This window comes from Apis florea, unplaced genomic scaffold (assembly GCF_048593485.1).
Source record: "Apis florea isolate Af1SG1 unplaced genomic scaffold, ASM4859348v1 contig_3158_pilon, whole genome shotgun sequence".
NCBI lineage: Eukaryota > Metazoa > Arthropoda > Insecta > Hymenoptera > Apidae > Apis > Apis florea.
Genome location: NW_028256713.1, coordinates 524,588 through 548,114, shown reverse-complemented (window position 1 = coordinate 548,114; position 23,527 = coordinate 524,588). Strand labels below are relative to the sequence as shown.

The window sequence follows — 23,527 nt, the reverse complement described above, 5'->3', positions numbered from 1 at the left end:
AAATGGTTAAATATTATTGTTATAATTAAAATCAAAAAGTTTTATGACCATAATAATACATGAAAAATATATGAATACATAATATTAAATATTAAATGTAAAAAATCTTAATACAATTATAATTTAATGATCAATTATAATCTTTAAATAATAAATACAAATATTTAAAGATGACATTTTTTAAAATATTTTTTATGATTAAAAATTTATATAATGATATTGATATTTATATAATGATAATGATCATTAAATTTTTATCATGTATATTAATTTTAAATAATTAAAATAATATCGATTATTTCTAATAATTCAAGTTTTGCATCTGTTGAAAATGATCACTAAAGATGTAAAGGATTCTAATGATAATATTTTATATATTTTTTTTAAGTATTACTTAAATTACTATAAATTTTGTAAAATGTAATTGATCGTTAAAAAAGTTGATATTTGATTGTCTAAATTTTGAAAATTTTGTTAAATTATCATTAATATTGTTAAAATGTATAGTCCAAAATTACTATTAAATTGTTTTTATATGAATTTAAATAATAATTATTTTCATTTATTTCTTATCTATAACATTTTAAAGGATTTTGGGATATCTTCTTTTAAATAGATTTTACATTATAATTTAGTTTTACATGTTGGTTTTTTGGGATCACATGCAGTATATTTATATAATAAAGAATGTCACATGAAATATCCTTCTTAAAATAGAAGGAACAATAAGTGAGATGATAAATTCGTATAACAATATTCTATTCACAACGGTGATATGATAAAGTAGCATCGAGAGGCAACAATTTTCTTCGGAAATAGTACAACTTACATTATATATATATATATATGTATAGTATAACAACACTGCGGAAAGCTTGAAAACACTCCATTCAGTTACATTTATTTTCCTTTTCTCATCATTTATAGGCATATTTATATTTATATATATATGTATGTATGTACGTATATACGTAATATATTACTTTCTAACGTAAATTTATGTTATGCTGTGCTACGTTAGAAACTTTGAATAATAATACTTTTCATTGTCAGCACATTATCATCTTTCTCTCGATCACGAATACACAATAAATAAATATTCATTCATTCAATTATCACGCAACTATAATTTCACAAAAAATAATTATACTAGCAACAATTGCAACCATTAATTCTGGTAAGAATCTTAGAACAGTTAAGAAAAGGATTAACGTAGAAACATAAACTTTGATTTGAACAATTAATATATGGATTGTATATGATTTATATAAATATAAATTAATAATGCAATAATTTAATTATATGAAACATATGTATACATGTACACAGATTTCCTTTTCTTTAACTATTCTCATGTACAAAATGCACATTTACTTCGTATCGTGTTTGTAAGATTAAATTCTGTCGATTGCTTAATTTTTTTGTTCCAGTTGTGACACCTTTCACATTTCACATATCTGAAATATAGTTATATATATATATATCTTTAGAATTACATACAATCAATTGTCCTAAATATATCTTTCAAAACGATACTTTTCATATTTAAGTTGAATTACTCAATTGTTTCAATGATCTGATCAATGTCTTAATGTGTTTTACATATTTTTGCGCTATCTTATCATAGTACAGCTTTTTCATTGAGATCAGCAATATACCTTTTTTACTTTCATTAACTTCACGTGACATACGAGAATACTATCGTAGATTTATAAAACGTTTAAAAAGTGAACGTAATTCGCTATTATTTTCTTTTCGTTATGAGCTATGTCGTTGATATTATATGAATATCAAAAAACAATAGAACAGCTAAATTCGATATTATAACACTGGTTATATTTGAAATTGAGTTCAATATCATAGTGTATAATGTGTTGATCGTTCTTTGTCGTGTTGTTTTTTCATTTTTCATTTACGCCTTGATTTTATAAAGAGTCGATATGAAAAAACTAACTAATGATTGACTACATTATAAAAATCAAAAGAGGTGACTCAGCCGATGTACAGAGCATTTTAATTTAAACTCCGTTCTTTAGAGCGATTCTTAGTAATTCAATGACTTTAACGCGTATAGCACAACATTTTCCATATTGTGTTATTTTACAGTCGATGACATGACGGGGGGTGAAAGATACATGATCCTCCTACGCAAACGTTATATAATTAGTAAATATTGTCACTTGGACAAAAGTGGTGCCAGCCACTTCTACATCACAACCAAGGAATCTAAAATCGACACCTTTAGTTTTTCCATGCATTCAATTTCATTCTTCGACTTTTCCTTTCATTCAAAAAAAAAAAAAAAAAAAGAAAAAAAAAAAAAAAAAAAAAAAAAAAAAAAAAAAAGAAACAAGAAATTAAACACAGAAGCAGGTACTCTAAGAGTTAATCATGTATCGTATGATATCGATACAGATTTGATCACAAAATGAGACAAAGGATAACGATAGTAACGCTAGTACGCGTCATCAGAATGCCCGAAGTATATTGAAAAAAAAAAAATATCATATTGTTTTTTCTATACATATATGGATTTTTATAACTGGTACTAGTTGTTATCCTATTATCGACATAAATTTACGTAATCTATATAAAATATACAAATCCTTAATATACTACGTGAAAACTATGGCTTTTCGTATTTTAATTTAAAAAACTAGTCAATCAACATATGACAAAAGCAACATTTGTTTTCTTTTCTTTTCTTTTTTTAATGTAATCATTTCTAGAAATTAAAAATTATCGTTGTTCAAAGTACCATTCGCCCCCTGCCATCAATATTTCTTCGTTTCTTTTCTTTCTATGCTTAATCAATATTTGTTAATGTACAAATTAGTTAATTTACTTCACATTAATATAAATGCGTAATTTCACGTAAAATTTTCATTATATACGTGTTTATATTAATGTAGAATGAATCGACTAATTTTACGTATATGAATTCTGTTCCACATACTTATTTGCGCAAGGGGCACTATTTATAATATTTACAAAAATTAAGAGACTAACATATACATATGTATACAGTGCACACGTATATACACGTATACGATAACGCATGACAGACACAATATATAACGTATAAACAATACTCTTTCCTTCCGTTTGTTTGCACTTACATACATTCAACAACTGATTTAGCAAGCCATAACAATACTAAAGTAAATAAACATTGCAAGGCATAACACATACGTGTACGAGCATTACTGTCAAATTAGAAGATTAACAATAGATTCGATGAAATTAATTTGCAGTATATATAGGTATATGTACGTATATACACAAATATATAAATATATATAATGATAGCATCTGGTCCAATGAATATTAAGTATTCATGTAAATAACCAATCATTTCTTACATATATACATATTAGATATTAGATTTCTAACATAACAAAAGATGACTCAACGTTGATTATTGTCGATGTTCATTACGTCGCAGGCTATAATCTATGCATTAGCAACCATTTTGTGTCATATTATTCTCTATTTGAGAATAAACTCACGACACAATGAACGTAGGAATTGTCTGCAAATGTCGAGACAAATAATCGAACAAGCGTAATAGAACGAAGGAGATAAATCTATATAATCTCAATCGGTACAGAACCTCTTATAGCGCCTCAACAACGAAACATGCATATATAATAATACTAGTACTCCGCAAACGACTGAAGATGCATCATAAATACCGCGACTGGAAAAACACGGTAATTTTGCGCATATATGAAACTTGTACATAATATTCTTCAATTCTATATATATATATAGAAGAGAGTCGTTAAATGGCAGTAGGGAATCAAGTATGCTGATACGTTGTAGTGCCAAGTTCTGTCTTCTGTTCAAGCACCGGCAAATCCATACACTTCTAGTACCCTAATCTCAAAATCGCCGCTGGCACAGAGAGGTGGATTATTAAATGTAGAGCACCGATCTGTTTTTCCGAATCTTATATTTTCATCCATCCATATTGCTTGACCATCTCTAAACAAATAAAATAATTTTTAATATAAATAAATAATATAAATATATATAAATACACAGTATTTATAAATTTACTATTATATATATAATATATAATTTTGGAAATGAAGAATTGTTTTTTATTTTTACAAAAATATTTATTTTTTTTTTTAAGAAAATAAGAATTATAATGTATCTATTAATGTATCTAATGGATTTATTTGTTTTTCATAAAAATATATTCTAGTTTTTGTATATCATAGATTTTATACATTTACACATATTACATATTTCATATCATTAACAAAATCTTACCCTCCGCCAATTGTTATCATTTTGGAATCTGCTGCCATAAATAATTCAGCTGAATGATGAACTTTAGGATCATTGTGCGAAGAATCCATACCCACCCAAGGATATTTTGCTCGTTCAGGATATAAACTAAATAAGAAAGTTTCACCCGTTCCAAAATAAGCTTGTCTTTGTCCTTTATCATTTTTCATATTACGTTCACACCATCTCGTGGAACAATACGCACCAAATACCTTAAATAAAAAAGCAATGAAAAAAATGAGTATTAAATATTGTTTCAAATGAAAACAAAAAAAAAAATTTTTTAAAAAAACTTACTTCATTATTGCATGTTTTTATCATCAATAAGGTTGGTTCATGTTGCTCTACTCTTACATAAAATGTTGTCAAAGAACAACCATGCTCTTCTGTTGTATACAATAGAATTGGTTGATACATAGTGATCCGCATAGGCAACCAAGACCATAACGTGAATAACTGTCACAAATTAAAGAAACAAAAAATTAATATAATATTAATATTATATATAATCGATATTTGTAAACATGTGCAAACATTAGTTTTCAATAATTTTCTAATTGTTCATAAATACAACAAACTAAGTCACAGCAGCGGTAGATCATGCGCTTGACTGAAAAAAAAAATTAATAAAATAGAAAATTATAAAGCCAAATAATATAAAAAAAATGATATTTATTTTTTTCATACTCTTTTATATAAATGTTTATTTTATAAATTATATTAAATTTTTTTAATAATTATCTTATAACATAATTATTTTTTTAAAAATCATAATCTAAAAACAGCAATTATTGTAGTAAAAAAAACTATCAAAAAATCAAATTAAAAAAAAGAAATATTTAGGAAAGTAAATATGCTTATACAAGATGCAAAAACATCATGCAAAAGGTAATATCATTCAAATATAAAAGTGAATTGTTACAATATTATAAATTGTGATTTTAAATGAATTGAAATTGTGAAATGATTATTTGATGAAGCAATGCAAATGGCATGATAAGAGTTTAATAATTAAAAATGTACATATGACTATATATATTTTTGAAGATTGAAACCATTAAAAATCATAACTATGAGTTTGTTACATTTATTATTCCTTTTGAATATTAGTTAAATAAAAAAATATTTAATATATCTATGAATATAAAAAGAATGTAATAATACTAATTAATAAAAATTGAAGAGGGAAAATTTTAAAGATACCAAAAATGCATGAAAATAAAACAGGAGAAACACATGCCGAATTAGCAAAGAAACTGAGTATATAATTTATCAAAAAGGAATATGAGAAAGCACTAGTTTAATCAATATAAATCAGACTATACATTATTTAATTCAATGTGTATACTCTATAAGAACATTAAACCTCAAGCAAAAAGAGAAATACAACGAGAAGTGATAACAAAATCATGACTATAAAAGCCGACTTAATCTATAATTATCAATTAATACTTAATATTGTGAACGTGAATGACAATTAAATGTCATTTATATCAATATATTTGGCCTTTTCTTTTTAAATTTTATTAGAAGATCTGTTAAACTACCATCGTTCAATCAATATATGTTGCATACTTAAGCTAGTATCTTTTTGATAGTAGCCAAAGATAATAATACCATATAAATTAACGTCCTATATAATATATACTTGAAGGCGGCTATATACACCAATAACGACAATATTGACATGCCACAGAAAGGCGACCAACGAACTACAGAAAACTCTGTTACTGTTGAACTTTTTGTTCTTTTTTTGGATTAGTTTTGAACCGTAGTTTTGGCCATAAGTACTTACATCAGGCATGTCTAGAATCTGGGAGCATATGCTTTGTATGGGATAAACGCCCATTGACAGAGCACGCGGTCCAGGACTGTGTGCACCCTACACCCATGATCATTAAATCCATCATCATTCCAGTAACGCAGCATGACACAAGATAACATAGAACCGTCAGTTATATTGGAGTACAGCATTGGCTGAACTTTGCATATCAGAAAATGAGAATAAATATTATACGAAACACTGGTTAAAACCATCGGAGACATAGAGCATAACAAGAAACATCGGCCATATTTTCGAGTTTCTCTTCTAATATCACACAAAATGTAGAATATATGAATGAAATGCTCAAGAGTCATTGTTAACCAGTATAACCAATATAATGATCTCAAAAATAAAAATTAAACGATGTAATCAATATACTACTAAAGCATTAAAAATAATTAGTTATATAAAATTAAAATGTTCGGTTTGAACATTTGCTATTTGGTTTTTCCATATAATTATAACAATCAAATTGTGATTTGAACTGCAAATAGACTGAAATTTATAAAGCACGCTGCTGCATTCACTGATCGATTATAACTGATGTTGCGATTTCAAGCAATTTTAACAGCTTTTTTTTTTATTCTTTTGCCTTAAAAGATAAGTTTGATTATCCTATCAATCAATGATAGCAAACACATTGGTGTAGCTCACCAGTAACAGTCATAAATTGATTATAAATTGATTTCTCAATGTTTTTCATAAAACATATACGTAAAGAATAAACGTTTTCGACAGAATGTACACACACATATATATGTATATTTTATATATATATATATATGTACGTATAAAATTCTTATATTATTACATTTGGCATGTCATATATGCGAAACATTGAAAGCTAGAGAAGACCTAATAAGAAGAAGATATAAATTTTATTGGAAGAAATCTTTGTTATTTTCTAATGTTCAAAAAAGGCAATAACTGCAAGTGGATAGACGCTAACAGCAACAAAGCTGGCACGATAAGTGTAACAATAGTGAGTATGAATGAATGTAACAGGTATAGTTCAGGAACAGAGGGCAGAGCACATGAAACTAACAACACATTTCCCAAAAAGATAATTATACAATACCCTGTCTTTGTATGTGTCTTCACACTCTTTCTGAAAACAAAGTGAATCATTGAACAGCTTTTGCATAATTTTGCATTCTAATACCCTAAGAAATTATTTGCTTAATCCATCATCTTTGTCTACTTATATTATTTTACAGTAAAAAACATTAATCACATTAACTGTTGATACTAAACCTTTAAACCTGCAAGTTTCTTATAAATAAAGAATCATTCGCAACATTTAAAGATAAAAATAATGGGCTCACATATATGCATTGTCTTATATAATTTTATATTTTGAAAATAAGTGAGAGAATCAACATTATTAAAATATCAATATTGAATTATGATTATATATGATTATATATTATAATGATTATTATCATTAATTAGATATAAGAATCCAAAAAAAAGGAACAATCATATAGAATTAAATAAAATCTTATAAAGCATATACATGATTCCATACTTTGTTGGAAAAAATTTGTCAAATATTTGGTTTTTGGACTGTTTTGAAAAAAAAAAAGAATACAGATAACATACTTCTCGTATCGTGAGCGTGTGTGACATCATCTGAATATTGACTTGAGACTGACTCGTCGGCAGATTGTCTGTGGATCGTGATCTTGCCAATGATCTGGATCCCGTTAAAACACTTTTACTTTTTAGAGCCATTTCTGTGCGCAAAAATACTCTTGATATGTATGCTGAACTGAGTCCACGTATTCCAAATGCGGTACGTAAAAATTTAGCTGACGTTACCTAAAAATTTACAAAGCATATTATATCATTTTATATTTATTATATAAATGAGCTATCAAAAGAGCTATAATTATTAATTTAATCGATTTTTTGGATGATTTTAATAATGCATCAACAACCTTGCTAAAGATTTTATATAATTATACTTACTGGTATTTGCCTGCAGAATTTTGAAAGTGCAGCATCAATTCCATTTTTCGAAATTTCGTTCATCCATTCAGAATTTTGCAACGATGAATGTTTATAGAATAATAAAACTATTGCCATTGCTACTCGATAGAATACCTAAAACAAATACAGATTTAACATGATAGAAACTGCACTTATAATTTATAGATATGTATTAATTTTTATGTATCATACATTAAGAAGAATCAACGTATAAAAATGCACGCATCTGATTTTTCACTGGCATATAGTCAACATTAGCATTTATCATTCATACTATTCTTGGAAAAGTATTCCATATTATACATATCTTTAACTTTTTCCTTGTTTTGAATCAATGCCAATAATACTTTTTTAACGTGTCGTGAAAAGATGCGATAAAAGAAAACATAAATGTTTCAAGTTGATCCCACTCGAATTTTGTAAATACCTTAATGCCTTCATGAAGAAAACAATCCATAACCCTGACTAGATGTTGGAAAGGAAGAAGTTGTAGAATCCACCACATCCAATCCATATAAATTCTCTCTGCTCTTGATCCAGAACAGTGCCTCGCTAAATGTACCGCTGCCGATTTCTTGAATGAAAAATTATAATTATACATATTCTTCCATAAGGAATGCGTAGAGTTATTGAATTTAATTATTATATTAATTAATTAATATTCTACAAGATTTTTGCGTTTTTTTTTATATATTCAACATACAATTTTATGTATAATTTAAATTCACGTTACTTTATGTAACGTTTCTTAATTAGTCTTATAGCTTTTTATAATTGGTTCTTTTATTATATTCAGATTATTAATCATTAGAAAATTCACGGTTCACTTCCAAGCATTAAGAAACATCTATACAAATTCCGTTCTAACCTGTTTAATTTAAAAATAATTTGCATTTGCAGATAGCTACAACATCATCATCAAAACAACATTTTTAAAGGGAAGCAGAGGACTTCAGCTGCAATTTCTTGGTAAACATTATCTATGTGTAAAATGTAGATCATTTCATGCCAAACAAATTAGAATGATCAAAACGTGATTCATCTTGAACAATTTGAATTGTCTAACATTACATACCACATGCTTCTTCGTAATTTGTTCCACAGTTTTCCAGGTAACTTCGTAAAGGAGCTTCGTTTGTGTGATGAACATCTTATCTTTAGCGGCAACCAAACTGGCCATACAATGATAACACTCCTCCTCTGCAACAGATGGATGGAAAACGGTAATCTCGTGAACATTTCTGATTTCAAACTATTAATAAAACTGGGATTCTATCCAACCGCGTGCCTAACATCTTAATTTATGCGAACAGACAAGAAATTCGATTTACAGCACGCGATGTGAATTTCTATTGTGCTAGTGGAACAAATGGAAGAAAAATCTTGTTGAAAAATCCTTCTTCTATCTTATATCGTGAACCCTGAGCAATGGATATTCATTTTATTTATAATACTTCACTTACCTGGCATAAAGTGAAGAAGAAGAGCCGTGATGGGATAAAGAGAAGGACTGTAGGTAATATCGGGACAAGCGTATCCCAGCACAGATACAACCCTGTCCGCAACGCACCTGCCTTTTCTCGTCAGGTGGTACGACAGGCAATGAGTACTGTCCACGAATGGTGGTAACATGATTGATTTTTCCGGCAGTTCTGTAAACAAGCAATTCCATGTATCAATCGCCACTGATAAAAACAAGTAAGGTAGTCAAAAATAGGTGGAGGAACATTTGGTCTTAATAAGTTCCGATGACAACTTGTCGACATCTGATATTTGATAATTTGAAAGGTTTAGGTAATATATCATAATATGATTTAATATTGTATAAGATACTACGTAAGGCAGAAGATTATATGATTTTCAATAATTTAAGAAGATCGATAAGTTGTTGTCTATGAAGCTTATAGCTTGAAAATTCCAGATATATCCTGATGATATATATTGAATATTGCGTAAATAATAATTTATATAATTTAGAAAAAATTAATAATTAAATTTTTATTATCTGCTTTTAAATTAATTTTTAAATATTATTATATAAAACTATTGTATTTTAGAATTATATCTAAATATTATTGATAATTTTTTGTTTAAAAAAGGATCGAAATTAAATTAGATTGTATTAAATATTTTGAAAACGAATTATATTAAGAAATATATAAATATATAAATAAATATCAGTAGATTCATCTGATATTAATTTTCACTGTTAACGCAGTAAACCACCAGCAAAAAATAACTTTCAAGAGTTTTACTCTCAAATGGATTCGTAACCTAACAGAGTAGAGTTAAAGTAATCTATTTTAAGCATTTTAAGCGTCGTATTTGACTGCCTATAGTAGTTGAATTTCTTGTTTATTGATCATTTTTCACACCAACCGGATGAAGGTGTTACATATCATCTTTTTCTAACAATAAATACAAATCAATGTGAAATACAATTGGAATATACGAACTTTCTAGTTCGCGTATTATGATTCATAAAATAAATATAAATTTATAATTAGCATGGAATAATTAAAATAATGCTCTTATAAAATATATTGGCACTGTTTAATCTAAATAAAAAATAAAAAAGATATATACATGCAAATGTATGAATTATTTGTATCTATATCTTTAATCATCTTTTAAATTAATACTGCTATATGTCATCACATCTTGTAAAAACCTATACATTATAACGTGTAATAATAACTGTTGCAGTCAATCAAGATTCTATAAATATTGGTGACCGTTAAGAAACAAGCAATAGCGTGAAAAGTAAATGGATGAAAACTGGCTTTAGATCACAGAAATACACTCTGTATTTACATTATGAACAGGAGGTTTAATGTACAGCTGCGATATGTAGGACATTTTGAACATTTGTATTTTTGTCTTTCATATTTTTTCTAGCCAAAGAAAAATTATAATCTATATTTCATTATATAAAGAAAATAAATTTTAAAATAACCTTTTTTCCCGATAAAAAATAATATAATTTAATCAATTATTAAATTATTAAATCAGCAGCCTTTTTCCTATTCCTAATTTTATTTACTAGAAAATTGTAAAGGCAAGCAATTTTGATACATTCGTAAGATAATTATGATCTAGTTTTTACAGCAAAAATTCTAAATTGACTTAACCCTCAAATGGTAGGGTTAAATATTATGTAACCGATAAGATCTGGTTAAAGAAACATATGGTTTATCTAATGAAAACATGCAACTGTACTTGAATTTATGTTAAGTTAATTTATTATAAAATAGTAGGCTGCATGACAATTACACAAATTTATTCAATAATAAATGTTATAATAATTCAGGAAGTTTATTGCGTTGTATCATTTAATAATATATTTTAGTTAAGCAAAGAAGAAAAAGCGATAAATCATTCTATTTAGATAAAATGTTAGGTAAGAAATAAAAATATTTATTTATACATTTAATTTAATGGACAAGAAAGAAGATTTTTCTATCTGAAACATAATAATTTTTGCAATGACAAAATTTTAGCCAAAAAATATTCTCGTTGTACGACAAATATATTTCACATATAGAGACGCTAATAATACATATCTATACAGATTTCAGTTCGTTATTATTAGAATAGCAAATATTTTATATATAACTTCATAACTCTAAATTAAAGAAACATCAATTTCTTGTAAATTTTTAACTACAACATATCACACACATATATATATATATATAATTTTACGCAATATATTAGTGTTAATTGATAATATAAATATGTAATGTCAATTCAAAAACAAACCTGTAGTTCCAAACACTTGATTGACCATGTCCCAATAGAATCCATCAAGCATGTTCTTCCCATGTGCGTGTTGCTGACAAAGGGCTGGCCACAATTGCGTCCTGATCCCGTTGTTCAATGGCCACGCATTTTCCCTTATGATCAACTTAGCCTCCCTTTTCCTGCCGGCCTGGAGGAGCGCGTTGACCTCGTTGAAGGTCTTCAGCGCCTGCTTCTTGCTGGTGGGCGACTCCGGTTGTATGATGATGTTCGTCGCGTCAACGTGTGGCGGGAAAGCATCGTCAACATCGACATCCGCCTCCTCCTCGAGTACCGGCAGCATATTCGGCAGATTGTCCGTCGAGGAGGGTGTCTGTGTGACTAACATTGCAAGCGGCGACTACGGCGCGAGATTCTTCATGATGCCGTTCCCCGTATGTTTTATATTAATATTTATGTCATGTCCTGTGATGTTTCTATTTTCATCTGAAATTAAGAAAAAAAAAAAAAAAAAAAAAAAAATAGAAATGTAGAATTATATTACAGTAGGGAAAAGATAAAATGTTTATTAATTTAATTTACAATTCCTAGTTATTGAATTAAAACACCGGTTAAATTTTCTTTAGTCTTCTTATTGAAAAATAAATTTTTTCAATAAAGTTATTTTCTTGTTTTCTCTCTTCAATTTTATAGGCAGATATATGATATAAATTATTTTTTATTACTTATTATTTTATTTACTCTTTTTATTATTATCATATTATTATTTTACTTTATATTTATTAATTTATTAATATTAACTTTTATTACTTTTTATTTCAGTTCATTAAATTACATAACATAGGAATCTCTCGATCGATTTACACGAGATGTGAAGAAGTTATCGTAAAAAACAAGGTTAGAATTTATTGACATTAAAAATATCAGTGCCTTTATTTGATTTTTTATTTTTTTTTTTTTGTTTTTAAAAGTAATCATTAAACAATATTATAAAGAGAAAAATATATTAATAATTAATGCGATGAAAGCAAATAAGAGGAAGTAAAAAAAAAAAAAAAGAAATATATATGTATAAATAATGTTATTAAATATTAAATAGATTTTTTGCAATATAATTATTTTAAATACTAAAGAAGCTTACAATCAATATTGAATTACATGTAATGATTAATAATTTAAATAAATATAAGTAAATAGATATTTATGATAAAAATTTTGGTTGATATTATTATTTAATTATTATTTATATAATTATATTTGTTGATTAAATTTTATATTATGAATATAATTCTATTTACTTCAAGAAGAAGCCAAATACGTCATACATATTTTACTACACTCATATATAAAAATACTATGTTTTGATATCTATTTTTAAATTGTTATTGAAGGTGGAAAATTTTTAGTATGAATATTGTTGTGTATATATTTTTATAATTAATATAGTTATAAATATATAAAACTTTAATTAATTCACAATTAATTCAAACAATTTCTATTAAATTTGTATTACAAATTATTACACTTTTTATTTTTTTTTACTTTTTACTTTTTACTTTTCACAAATTACAACTTATCGATTATATAATTCCTTTGATCAATATTTCAAGTACAATAATACCGTATTCAAATTAATTTAGTCTAATCTTGGTGTTGCACACACTGCTATACCGACGAATTCAGAGTGATAAGCCAGCGTGTATGAACACATAAGTTGGCGTAAACACAGAATGTTTGTTTCCCTTTGCTAGATGGCACTGTACAGATAATCGAACATTCGATTGAACAATATTCCACTGCATCATAAACGTGGTTCTTGAACTTGCCTCCTACGCACGATATAATTATCCACAGTGAAATATCATTATAAAAAAAAAAAAAAAAAAAAGAAAAGAAAAATTCATAGTATCAAAAGCACAAAATCATTTTTATCCAAGATTCAAAAATAATGAACATGTATATCTTTTATTACAAGAGTACTAACGATTTTGTAATCTTATTAAATTGTATAACTTTCCAATCATTTGTATTATTTCAGAAAAATTATTTTTCCATGATTAAAGTTCAAGACTGAACGACGACAAAATATATTTCCAAAAATCTTCCGTAAACATTCCCATAATAATCATGACCGTAGTTAAACGTCATCATCGCTTAGGTCGCGATGTACTTATAATCGTTCAAACGAAGCGAATTATCTGAGCCAATGCATCCTTCGTGTTACCATATGCAATATACTTTTCGTTGACGTCGATTTATCGCGATGCGTCGGTTACTTTGCAACCGAAATCAATTGTCTTCTGTAAAGATGCCAATATCAACAAGACTTGCAACCAAGTGTCACTTCTCATGTGTCCAAACGATGGAAATCATTTGCACGGAACTTTTTATTTAATTATTCATGATATAATAAATAAAAAAAAAAAAAAAAAATACCACAGATAATAAGAAATAAATGTATGTCCTTCTAAGAATCTTAAAAGAAAGAATATCTATTATATTTTAAGAAATATATTATAAGATACATTGAAAATTATATTATTTAAAACTGATAATAAGTTAAAATTCCGGCAACATATATGATATCAACTTTCTGTCAAATGTTAACCTGTTATCCTGCATATAATGCATATAGAATGTGAATCGAATGGTGCTAGTTAAAAAGCATGGTGGTAAAGTTCTCTTTATGCGGGGAAAAGAGTGTCGATCAGACAATGACCTCGATAACGACATGTTTCTAAAGGAGTAAGCCAGCAGGAGACAATGGATATATAATATCGCCTATAATTAGCCTCGTTAAAGCTGTCTCTAATAATAAGCAAAGCAGCCAGATGCAAAACCGTGAGCTACGATAATCTGTCTTGGTATACTTAATAGTTATTAATAAAATGCGCGAGTTATCTTGCATCCATAAACATGTTTAATTCTTATCAATACAGCATGTGCGATTTGAGAATATTACTGTACACAATCCGCAGAGAGACTGCTCGGCAGATAAAGCCTTTTATGACGATGCTCATTATGCCTGGAGGCTGAACAGCAAACGGAATTCCCTTATCAGGCGTGTTTAATCCTTTACATACAGTATATAGAATTAACCGTAAACCGTAAACAAATTATTAATGATAAACAAATGTTAAAAAATTCAAATAAAGTAAAATTTATGTGTTTGAAAAACGCTTTAAGAATTATTTTGTTTGCAACGTAGTAAGATATATTTTATACAATGTATGTCTGCGGAAAGATTCTTATATCCGTCAATTATTTCACGCTACGTTGTAACAAAAATATCATTTTTCTAAGAATAACAAATCATTATATTGCTTACACTTTAATGAAAATCTATTATCGTTCAAATGATAATTAAACATTTGTTTATCAATTTAAATTATAAAGAACAGTGAAATTGCAAGATTTCAACGGTAAAAAAAGAAAATTCCCGATTAATACTGGTCGATAATTAATAATAACGAGACGGTGTATGAAAATGTGTTGTATAAAACCAGGCATCTATTATTATCATTATTCGATATAACGCACGATAATTTACATAAAATTCATACAATGTATTCGACGATCGGATTCCTATTTCACGGGATGAACACCACGCGAGTGCAAAGACTGGAGACTCGCGGTTGCCGCGGCAGATAAATATTATTGCAACTCTGAAACGCTCGAACCACTTGATAGTATAAATATATCTCATTGGAGACGAGGGCAAACACGCGAACGCGCCAACGTTGCATTGTTGAATACGCTAAGCAAACAAGATCGAGCCTACAGCCGTGGTAACTGACAAATTTGCATAATTCCATTAACTCATGATACGAGGTGTTCGCTTCGTAATTCAACGTGCGTCTTTCAGATGGAATCTCGCTTTCGATTCTGATGATGATCGCTGCCGAGTACAACAATTATTGCACGGTACAATTGCCAACGCTATTCCGAGTATTTAATTAGACTATGCAGCCTGTTGTTACTCGATGACACATCTCCATTGGATTTCTCTGCACGGATTCTTGTGGATTTCTGTTTGTCAAGTGACTAATACATACAAATCGGAATAATAATGAAAGGCGTACGATAAAGTAATGAACGATTGCATGCTTTTTCTCTATAAGTATATATAGTACAATCTTTTTTTTAAATCTTTATATATATATATATATATATATTTTTTTTTTAATTTATAAATTCAAAGAATACACGCATACTTACAAAAATTTGAAATCATATCTTAAAGATTCATATCTTGTAATAATCTTACCTAATCTCTAATTTTATTTATTATATCAATAAAAATAATCTTTCAATGACATCTAATTTTAGATATATATAAATTTGTGTCTATGTAATATAATGAATGCATCCCTATTAACCAGAGCTTGTGTAAGCAAAAACATTGTTGTATAATTTCAGCTTATTTTTGCAAGGAATACTGCTACTATTAGTTTCTCAAACAAATAAAGCGTTCTTAGCCATACTTATACGTACACTATGAGTTATCTGTAATGAGTAAATGGTATTATAGTAAGAAATTTTTATTTGTTTTTATTATAATTATATATTATGAAAAGATAATTTGTAAAAATTTTTCAAAAAATAATCCAATCTTATTGATTCCATTATTTAATTATTAAAAAGCTTAAAAGAATCTGTAAATGTGATATTTATAATAAATGTCTATAATATTTGAATAATCTGCATAAATACAGAATTAAAGAAAAAAAAAAAAATAAAACAATTCCAATGTTTATTGCTAATCTTGCCAATATTTATGTTCAATCATATATTCTGTTATCTATTATTAATATAAGTATTGTTCAACTCGTTAAATTATACCTAACCATATCTTATTAGTTATTCCTTTATTTACATAGAAAAACGTTATTATACTAAAGTTAATTAATTTGTTTCACACATTTATTTTACATATTTTAAATATCAATTTGATACAATGATTAATAGAAAAAAAAAATAATTTTTGAAAAATAAGTAACGTGACATTTTCTCTGTAAATAAGATATAAGTAACCATACCCTCTCGATGAGCCAATCGTTTTTCTTCGAGAAAGTCGAGTCCAAATAAGTAGATATATCATATAATTGATCGAAAGATGATTTAAGTGAGATAGATAAGAAAGAACGCAATTCTGTCATTTATAAGAAGAATTGCGCATTATTACTCTATTCGATCTTGTCTCTTATCGCGAAAGAATTATCATAAGATCAGCCGACTAATTTCTAGATAATTCTTAATGTTAAATTCATTGAAATATCTTTCTGTTCCAGAATGAATTATATATGAATGAAACCAATTTAGAATGAAACTCGCTAAAGATTTAAAAATTTTTATGAAAATAGCGATGTAATTTAACAGGATTTCCATCTGATTTAAGATTAAATGGCTTAAATGCAGTATTCATTGGATATTATCATTGTAAAATAACTCAATGACGTTGAGCACGAGGCAATGAGGAACTATCATGGAAAATTAATGATAACCGGTTTCAGAAGAAGGTCGAGATGATCAACCTGAGAAATATCAATTATCCTCGAATTTTTCGTTAAATCCCTCTCCCCTTTTTAATAAAATCATATTGTTATCTTGTATATACTTTTATACTTCACGATAATGATAATTTTATTCAACAATAATAAGATATCATCTTGTCCCTCGATATTATATGGACACGTTATATATAAAGTTCTTCTTGCGTTGTTTGCTGAAAAAAAATCGCTACGATTTCATAATCGGGTAACGACTAATAACGACAAGAAAAACCAGAGATCGTAATCAAATTTTTTAAAAGAGAATAATTTTTTTTATGAATTTTAATCAATCTATCAATTTAAAATTGAGTTTTATTATTAAAAAGGTTAATTCATATACTTTATCTTTGTTTTTCGTTACAAATATAAATGTAATCAGTGAAATTTTATTCGAATAAAGGAAAAAATTCTTTTATAAAGAATATTCTATTTGATTGAGGAATTATTTATATATCTTTCCGTATATATTAATCAAATAACGAATTCAACGTATATTATTGATTCAAATCTGGAAATAGTAAATGTATACTAAAATACAAATAAGTATATGTAATTCATAAACACATTTACATATGTATATAAACAATTTTACATTTATATATAACGAAAAGATATATTCGATCAGAAAATTTTTTAATACAATTAAATACAGTGATATTTTATCATAATTTTTTTTTTTTTTTAAATAAAAACAAGATGTTACAAGAAATAATAAGTATGACAGATAAGTGAAATTATTGCATAATAATGGCAGAGAATTCAAAAAAACAAACGACCGGTGGTTAAGCTAGTCTGGCTAGAGAAATTTTGCGATTGCAAGCGAGTGCCAAATATGCGTACGCGACTCGCTAATATCATCGTGCAGCCTTGATTCCAACGATCCACCGGAGTTATCATTTTATTCCCCTTCGGGATTCACTGCATAATTCATTAGCTCGCCAAACGTATGATCTCTTCGATGATCAAGTAGATATTGCGATAAACATTTTTTTCCGCGAACTGGAATACGCGTCAGGAAATTGGCATCGATTGATTCTACAATTTCTGACCTAGAAAAGAAAATCGATAGGTTCAACAATGGAAAAGTGCTATAATATTTTTTTTTGCATTTTCAATTTTATGAACGAGATATGAAGTAGGTAATCTATCCGATCACAATTTTCTTAATAAATTGATGGAAAGATATTTTAAGAACGAAATGTTTAAAATAAAAAAAAAAAAAAAAAAAATAGAATTGTTACGTAAAACAGTCGAGAAATAATAGAAATTCTAAGGCTAAACATTACACGATCAGTTTCAAAGCAGACATAGGTTAATTAGCATAAGGTTAATCTCATTATGCCTGCGCGTTATTATAATGTGCAGTGTGTCTTATGCGTTTGGCCGATAACATGTAGCAGACATCGTTGCTCAGAAATAATTCTCTAATTGCCAATTTTCTAGAATCTTTGCGATTGTCGGCTACAATACTTCGTTGAACGGAATGTGCAATTACTTCATTAGCGCTTGATTAACGAATAATTCGTTATTACTCGTGAATTTTTTGCCAGAGCTTTCTATGAGATCTACGAACAATTTATGAACATTTAAAGACGTTTTTTTTTTTTTATTCAATCTGGTAACATTAATTATTGTTGATACTGTAAAAAAAAAATTTAATTTGCCAAGAGTAATTAATTGCCAATTATTTTTTTCGATAATTAAATATAACGGCCATTAACAAGAGTTGAGAAGTAATAATAATAGTAATAATAATAATAATTTGAAATATAAAAAATCCTTATAAATAATTGATTTTATCTGAAGATTATCCAAAGAATTCTAAAACAAAAAATACTAAATAATAATAACAATTGTAATTTGTAATCGTTAACAAATCGAAACTTGAAAATGATTTATTGTGAAACGACGATAATATGAGATATTAGTTAGTTTGTCTTCATTCTGTCTTCGTAATCTTACGTTATCATGTTACAATAAGTCACTGAACTCACCTTTGAGATTATTGTTACTTGTCATGATATTAAAGAAAATGAGAAGTCAAACAAGATGGATGCCAACATAAAAATAATAACCAACAAACTTCAAATCCCTAGAAGTAACTTAATTATGAAGAAAAACAAAATTCCTCTCATAAAATATTCTATAATAATATAATATTCACATTAGAAAATTTTTATTGTATTTTTTTGAATATCTGTCAAAATATATATATATATATATTTCTCTTCCTTTCCTGTTGCATCAGATTGATCAACGCGGTGCACGCACCGAGGAATTTCTTCTCTACTTCAACTTTGTTATGATGGAATTACACGCTGATCTTATGACTGTGTAAAAAAACAAACGCACACGGTAGCGTGAAACTAATATCGATATCTCCCGCAAAGATGATATAGATACTTCTCGTTGTTTAAAATTTTAGGTAGTTTCATTCGCATCATCGCTAGAGGGCAGTCATCAGCTAATTAAAAGTGATTACAAGTCAGCAGTGGACAGATATGCATTACATTTATCCAGAATGAGTTAGCACTAAACGTGCTATAATGTTCGACGCATTGAAATAATCGATTTATATCGAAAGGAAGATTTTTTTCTTCAGTTCGAGACAGAAATAAAAAACATTATCGAAACATTATCGGTATAGATGCAACCAAATCGAATAGAAAGAAATATCCCTATTTTCGATCGTGGCTTAATAGTAAAAATCATAGAAATTTTTTTACGATAGAACGTATAAATTATCTCGACTTATGTTATTTGATTTCTATTTAAAAAGAATAATATTTATCCAGTATTTATATCTTATATTAAAAAAAAAAAAAATGAATATTTTCAATGTTCAAATATAAATTACGTTGGTAACTTGTATGAATCACTATGTACAAACATATCGCATGAATTTTCATCGAGAGAAATTATATCGATTAATGGGATTGAATCGAATGCGAATCGACAGTAAAAGAACAAAGGAACGATTAGAAGACATTGATTTATTGAGTTATAGTGATAAATGAAAATCGTCGAACAAAATAAATGGATCGAGTTTATCGACGTCTCGAAACTGGAGCTCGAAATCTTTTCCTTTAGCGCGATAGGAACGCATCAGAAGACTTGTTCTCAATGGCATCGGTCCAAATCACATGATACCAGGTGCGCACGCTATATCCAAGTATTTTTTTTTCCTTGTCTCATACGACATCGCGCTATTTTAATGAGATGTATCCGTCTATTATAAGTATTGTAGTTATTTTCACGCTTTTTACATGTTGTCCATGTACTATATAATTGCACTTACTAAGAATTATTATATTTTTGGATATAGAATGAAATGTAAGGAAGATAAACGCTTTTCGAAGATTTTCTTATTTAAATCTTTTCATTTGAATTTTATTTTTGTTTAACTATTTTTATACCATCCTTATCATTAATTTATTAATGTCTAATTCTAATATTATTATATTACTCATTATATTCTAATTATATTCTATTTTTATTGTAATTATAAAGTATCATAATTTACTTATACATATATATATATATATATATATATATATAATAAAAATACAAAATTCATGCTCATTTCAATAAAAAAAAAAAAAATAAAAGAAAGAAAAAAGAAAAGAAAAAAAAAAAGGAAAAAAAAGTAGATTTCGTGGCATTCATTTATCAAAATCTTCACATTAATAGGACCAAATTCTCGTCATGAAATTTCGTAATAGATCCAATTAATTTATCAAAACAAAGTGACATTGGCCTAAATGTCTGGTGTATAAAGGCTCAATTGCATAATCCGGTTTTCGGTGTCGATGATCGATTATACAGGCCGTTGGACGGTCGATCTGCCGATAACTGGTCGGACAACTGTTTAACATGTATTTGATTTTTGGCTTATAATCGTTGTAACGTCAACACGGTTTATTGGATTTTTAATCGATAATCGTGTGCAAATAGGACTCACGGATATATTTATATATATTATATATATTATATTCACGAGCGAGCTATAATTACACAGTCGTTCGTGTTTAATGAAATACAGAGGAATTGGTGATATTGTGCAATAATTCACGGACACCGATGTTAACAGGAAGAGAAACGTTTGAAGTTTTGAACGCGTTCTGCTCGATATTTTGTGAAGTTTATTTGGTACAAATAAAGAAAACGGATATACGAAAGGAAATTATTGCAATTTGATATCGTTTAGTAATTTTTAAATGATGAGGTAATTACAATAAAATATTGTTAAAAAAATATTATTAATTTTTTATTAATTCATACAAAATTATATATATATATATATTGAAATTTTTGGATTAAAAAAATTTGTATTTAGAAATGGATATTTTTTTTTCTTTTTAATTAAATGATTTCTATTTTTCCTACTTATTTATTAATTTATTTTTTACACAAGAGAAAATATTTGAAGAAATAATTGTTCTCTTTAAAAATGTTATCAATTTAGATCATAATAGTCTTTTTAACAATTAGAAAACGTATTAATAATGTCCAAGCTTAGTAATATTTAAGATTTATATTTCTACGATTAATGTTTTAACATTGCATACAGTTTCAATTTATTACTCTTTTTTTTCTTTTTTCTTTTTTTTTTTTTTAAGTTATTCGTTTAAATTCCAATTATTTGTTTTTACTTTAAAATTAAATAAATTAAGGAAAGTTACGATACAAATTGCTACAATTTGTTCATAGAAAAAGAAAAGAAAGTAATGCATATAATTCACTGCATTCCTGATTTCACTGCATTCGATTGGAAAAACATGTCTCAGAGAACATAAAATTATACGAGAAATAAATTAAAAGTAAAAGAAATTAATAAGTGAAATTGTAAATGACAAATAAGTTAAATGGGTCGAAACTATGATATTTATGTGATAAAAATTATAAAAATTAAATTATTTATCACAAGTTACTTTTTTATAACTTAATTTTCAATATTTTTGTTATTAATTTAATCATTTCACGACCACTACATTCATGTTTTAATATATATAATTTTCATTTTTTTTTCAACATTTATCTAAAAGATGAGAGAAAGAATAAGAAAACTTTTTATTCCTTAAGTAAACTTTATTAAAATGCGTAGAACGTGTTCGACTATCTCCATCTTTAAAAGCAGTATGTAATTACAAACTAATTAAGTTAAAAGATAAACCGTGGTATTGGCGAGCACTCGAGCTTCTTAACATCTAATTTGAGCATTGCGAGCGATCATCGTGATCACAACGTGTGCAAGTAATTATAAAGCAAACATCGTGGAAACGTAAGTGCAGCGTGAAAGTAAATTCGTTCCTATTAGTGGTCTATTAGAAAGCGAACATATAAATCTTTTTTTCTATAATAAATAAAGGAATTTTTCGATCTAGAATTAATTATTTATCCCATTCAATGAATTTCTTAGAATGAATATTAAATATTTGATTATATATAAAAGCAAATAAAGTAGAATTATTTATAAAATTAAATTAAATAAAAGGATGGAACGGATAATCATAAATTAACATTTATTCAAAATGTAATAACAAAAATCAATCTTGTTGTGAATATATAATTTGTGATGATTATTTGTTTAGAATTTGTTAGAATATTTACGATTATGCAAAATATTATTTATCATTACATTATTTCAGCAATTACATTATTTGATCTGTTGTTAAATGAAGATGAAGATGTATTAAAAAAAAAAAAACCATGCAGTCCATTTGAACACATCATCGAATAACTGTAGAGACAATAATAGGTAACGAAATAAAGATGATGTTATGCTAAAGGAATTAATTTTCTAAGAAGATATAGAAGATATATCTTGAACGTAATATTTTATTTATGTTGAAAGATCTATTATTAAGTTTGAGTAGTTCTAGTGGCAAAATAATAAGAATACAAAATTAATCAACATTAAATGTCAATGGATTTGACGAAGAATTGTCGATATAATATAGATATAAGATTCGAGAAACATAATACTATATATCATTTGTCACTTCATTCTTTCACCGTTATGAAATATATAATTTTTATGGATATTTTTTTTTTTTTTCATTATACCAAGGTTATGCAAAACGATTTTATATAACATAAACATTCGTTCCATAATAAT

General features: G+C 27.0%; 1 protein-coding gene and 1 long non-coding RNA gene across 5 annotated transcripts in view; one reads left to right on the top strand and one right to left on the bottom strand.

Moving 5' to 3' along the window:
- Positions 1–1,285: 1,285 nt before the first annotated feature.
- Positions 1,286–23,527, bottom strand: part of sky (GTPase-activating protein skywalker) — a 38,785-nt gene continuing 16,543 nt past the window's right edge. Inside the window, exons 2-12 of one of the 4 annotated variants that reach the window (XM_012495044.3) lie at positions 11,879–12,343; positions 9,580–9,768; positions 9,192–9,316; positions 8,544–8,690; positions 8,096–8,230; positions 7,727–7,945; positions 7,203–7,232; positions 6,095–6,181; positions 4,597–4,755; positions 4,282–4,511; positions 1,286–3,987 (exon numbers count right to left, since the gene is read on the bottom strand). In XM_012495044.3, coding sequence (XP_012350498.1) covers positions 3,846–3,987; positions 4,282–4,511; positions 4,597–4,755; positions 6,095–6,181; positions 7,203–7,232; positions 7,727–7,945; positions 8,096–8,230; positions 8,544–8,690; positions 9,192–9,316; positions 9,580–9,768; positions 11,879–12,245 — 1,830 coding nt within the window. In that variant the 5' untranslated portion in view covers positions 12,246–12,343 and the 3' untranslated portion in view covers positions 1,286–3,845. The remainder of the gene's footprint in view (positions 3,988–4,281; positions 4,512–4,596; positions 4,756–6,094; positions 6,182–7,202; positions 7,233–7,726; positions 7,946–8,095; positions 8,231–8,543; positions 8,691–9,191; positions 9,317–9,579; positions 9,769–11,878; positions 12,344–23,527) is intronic. The other 3 variants (XM_012495046.3, XM_012495045.3, XM_012495048.3) reach the window with 3 other exon arrangements.
- On the top strand, positions 15,221–17,831 carry LOC147657408 (uncharacterized). The gene is made up of 3 exons (XR_015292436.1): positions 15,221–15,645; positions 15,723–15,945; positions 17,149–17,831. It is a non-coding gene; the product is annotated as an uncharacterized LOC147657408 (long non-coding RNA).